We start from the raw sequence: 4,599 nt of genomic DNA on the forward strand, positions 1-4,599 counted from the left end.
AAATAACATTAGAATTTTGGATGTTGTAAATTTTATGGTATTGGAATTGAATTTGAAATAATTAAAAAATATTATTGACAATGAATTACAAATATTGTAGACAAATTCACTTATATAAATGACGTAAATATTCAAATTTATGAATAAGAATATCAATTATCGTATTTCAGTAGTCTATCAAACTATCAAAATGCAGATGATGCATATTTAGAAATTGAAAACTTTTAAAAGTCTTAGTTGTTTTATGAAATGTTATAGAATATTTTTATATCATTATAATTTGAAGATACAACATAACAATTATTTTATAATATGAGGTTTAAGAGAAACATACTTTACTATATAAACATATATATAGATATATATGTAAATTTACGCAGCAGAAAAAAAAAAGTATATGTAAATTTACATGATTATTAATTTATGATATTATTGGGACCATATTTTATATGGGGATTTCAAAAAAATTATTATCTTATTATCTTATCAAATTTTGTTATCTTTTACACTGTCCCGACTTGGGACTACCAAAATTTATTAATTTATAGTGTTTATTAATTTATAGAGGTTTTACTGTATATTCATCTTACAAAAAATAATCTTAATTGATGATTTTATAGCGGTATATACATGTACTTTAGTCATATATATCCATATGGTTAAGTTGGCATTTGTTTTTGTCACAACTCACAATATGAAGTGATTGTAAGAAAATTACGTTAAAGCAAGTAGAGCACACTATTATCTCCTATATATTAGTAGAAAAGCACTCTCACAAAAAAAGTTGATGTGTCATGCTCACAGAGCTCATGTACCTTTCTAATAAATGCCTTTACTTTTCAGTTATTTACATAAATATGCTACTTTAATATTTATGAGCCAATGTTTTTTTATAAATTTTTAAAAATGAAAGATTTAATCAACTATTAAAAATGTATTTAATAATCATTTTTATAACTCATTTACTTATTAAAAGTAAATTACATTTCACAAGAAAAAAAATATTCATTTATATATCACTTTTATCATTTTTCTCATTTCATTTTTAAAGTTAGGATTAGTTTAATTAAATTTATTAGTTTAAAATTATTGCTTTATCTATTTAATGGTATAGTGATATTGATAATAATATGAAACATAAAATTTGTGATTTTGATTTTTAGAGACACAAAAAGACATCAAAACTTTCTACACCAGCTTACAATTCTTTTTCAAGTTCAAATATTTCACGGATGAAACGTATTTTACAAAAATAAATGCAAATTTGAATAAACGAAAAAGAACTTTACTTACATATTTTATTTTATACAAACAAATCTTAAATCTAAAATAATAATTTTACTCATAATATTTTATTTAAATCAATTTATCCCGCACATAGTAGGTTGGTACCTAGTTCTTTATTGAGATAATAGCAAGTAGAACGATTAAACAATCTAGGGATTGATGACCTTCTACGTGACTAGAGTTGGGCATTCGGGTAACCCGTTCGGGTTCGGGTATTACCCATTCGGGTTCGGGTAAACGAATTTAGAAAAATAGAACCTATTGGGTATTCTTAGATATATGGGTTCGGTTCGGTTTGGATACTATCAGGTTCGGGTCGGTTTGGGTTACAAATTTTAGAACCCGATTAGTACCCGAACTACCGGGTACCCGAAAAAATATAATTAAATTTAAATAAATTTAGTTAAATTTTGACTTACATAACAAAATATTTTAGATATTTTGATTATTTTTGATATTTAGGTATAAAACTAAATGAAATATTCAAAATTATAATCATAATTTTGGGGTAATTGCATTATATTAATAAATATTATAAATATGTTTATATGTTCGGGTTTAATGGGTACCCAAACGGATACCGGGTATTATTCGACCCTAATCCGAACTCACGGGTATTAGAAAATGGAATCCAATAGGGTTTTATAGGCAAACCCGTACCCAACCTAAACCCGGTTTTTTGGGTCGGATTCTGGATTGGGTATTCGGGTACGATTTTTATGTCCAGGCCTATACGTGACATAGAAAACCTGGAGATAGTAGTAGCTAGCTCAAGTGTCTAGCATTTAATCACATACAGAGAATTATTGAAAACAGAGAAAACAACTGATTGGGAACATGCTTGTTAGGCAGTTGAAACTGCTTTAGCTGAGCCCTTGGTGCATAAAGCAGAGCATGCCTTGGTGCATTGTGCAACTGCTCCATTTACAATTTCACTTGCATCTATTTCACCGAAACAATACTAGAATTAATAAATTTTTCTGTTCCATTCAGCAATCTAATAATAATAATAATGATAATCAACGATAAACTAATATTTTACCGGAGTTCTGGAGAGTAGTTAAAGCACCACACACAGATGATGCACATCCCAACTTGCAGTATCTATTGACATCATCACCTTGAGCTAGTCAAAAATTAAAATCCATGTAACTTGCGTTAAAATCTTAATCCAATTCAGAAAAGACATAACTTAATAAAACATTACGAAAATAAACTAAATTACCAGAGTTTTCGAGAATGTCATTTGTATAACCCGGAGGACATGTTGGCCCCGCAATATCTTTGCACGAACAGAGTTTTGCACAAAATTGCTCAGCAAAACGGCATATATTAAAACAGCCTCTAGTAATCTCGTCCGAGCAACAAATCTTTGCTTCGACTTGAATCTGCGATATGACAAGACTCATTATGAGCACACTTAAAATCATATTTTTGACTTCCATCTTTTGACTGATTACTTGTTTGATCACAAAATGTGTGAAACACTTACTATGAACTTGTATTGATGAAATGGTGATCATGAAACAAGAATCGCTTATATACTAGTCGTTCTACATTACTGTTTACTGTACGTACTACCACAAACATCATTTCATACCTTGATCACATGCTCTATTGAGCCTACACTACGCACTTGCTTGCAAGTGATTGGACAATTTCAACCTAACAAATTGACAAAAAATAAAAAATAATTTGCAATGTCGATTTTTTAATTAATAACACAGATTTGACATAAGAAATATGAAACACGTTATAACAAATAATTTGACAGAAGATACCCAACGACACGTTGTAAACTTTTCTGTCGCGATAATTGGTGAATCAAAGAGAAGAACAAAATTGGAAAGAAAAAAAAATCGTCTTAGATGTTTTTTGGTGCAAATATCGTCTTACATGCATACCCGATAAAACGAATTTTTAAATAGTGAATTTTTAAACGAATTTTTCATCCCGCTGCAACAATTTGGTCTAGGAAACTTTAGAAGTGGTGAAAAGAGGTATTAATTAACCGTATTACTGATGGTAATGATTAATTTTGATTTATCTTTTTCGTTGGAATAATGGGACATGTTCTACCAACAGAAAAATTCTTACACTTTATTTTAAACTTATTATTATGAACTCTCTTTTTTTTTTGTTTTTTGTTTTTTGTTGGTGGTGAGCGTGAGAATTAATTGTGTTGCGTTGAAGCCGTTGTCACATGCTCTATTGAGCCTACAAACTTGATTGCAAGCTAAGTGATTGGTTAACAGCTAATAAATTGACCCAAAAAAAAATTTGCGCAATGTCTATTTAAAAAAAAAAACACTGATGTTGATTTTAACTAGTTTCTTAATAACTTGAATAGTAGATTGTTTAGAATATTTTTCTTAAAAGATGAAAAATGTGAAAGATGGTTTATGTATGAATATATCTTAAAATAAAGAATAACATCTCAGTTTTTATTTGTTTGGAGATATGGTTAATTATCAGAAGAACAAGCATATAAAGGGTGTTTTTTTTTTTTTTACAATTTTTACATATCTTGAGGTTTTTCTTTTATTTTGTTTTGTGGTATATCGATAGTTAAGAGAACTGATATATTTTGGGGGTATAGAAAGTTAGAAACCCTTATATATATACCTTAATATTTTTTAAGAGAAGGAGTATCATAAACATGTTGTATACCCTAAAATTATTTAATACAATGTGTATCATGAAAAGAAAAAAAAATACAAATTAAAAGTACTTTGTTAGAAACTATAATGATTTGGAAAGTGACCATTTACTGATTTACATGTATCATATATACTTTAGTCATCCATATCGCAAACTAATCTTAAATTTGATAATTTTATAGTGTTATATACCATTGTTTGTTCGAAAATTATTACCTTTTATTTTGTTTGTATAGGTTTAACTCACACACGTTTATTGCCGGAAACAACACTGTTGCAGATTCTCAATTTTGAACGAGTTAGTCGGTAGAGTGCTGACATTCATCTCCCTCAAGCCTCAAGGGTCAAGACATGATAGGTAGTTTACCTTTTTATTTCCACTATTTATTTGTACCAAGTGCCACCCGCATGAACCAATAGCATTCAATAGGCTCATCGCTCGTGTAAGGAGAAACAATAGAGGAGAAGAAATAGAAAAAGAAAATCGGCAAACCATGGAAGTAAAATTAACGACCAAAGTGTCTTGACCCAACAACAACTGAAGTTGCCCAAAAAGAGAAGTTTAGGTGATATCCAGATTATGCTTTAAGAACAATAATATATATATATATATATATATATATATATATATATATATATATATATATATATA

The 4,599-nt window shown here is 28.6% G+C and overlaps 1 protein-coding gene across 1 annotated transcript; it reads right to left on the reverse strand.

The window, feature by feature from the left end:
- Positions 1,905 to 2,803, reverse strand: LOC104777957 (thionin-2.2-like). Its single transcript, XM_010502280.2, has 3 exons — positions 2,513 to 2,803; positions 2,330 to 2,413; positions 1,905 to 2,229 (listed from the first exon to the last, which is right to left on the reverse strand). The coding sequence occupies exons 1-3, from the start codon at positions 2,730 to 2,732 to the stop codon at positions 2,132 to 2,134; spliced, it is 402 nt and encodes a 133-aa protein (XP_010500582.1). The 5' UTR covers positions 2,733 to 2,803; the 3' UTR covers positions 1,905 to 2,131.

Source organism: Camelina sativa, chromosome 3 (genome assembly GCF_000633955.1).
Source record: "Camelina sativa cultivar DH55 chromosome 3, Cs, whole genome shotgun sequence".
In the NCBI taxonomy this organism is placed as follows: domain Eukaryota; kingdom Viridiplantae; phylum Streptophyta; class Magnoliopsida; order Brassicales; family Brassicaceae; genus Camelina; species Camelina sativa.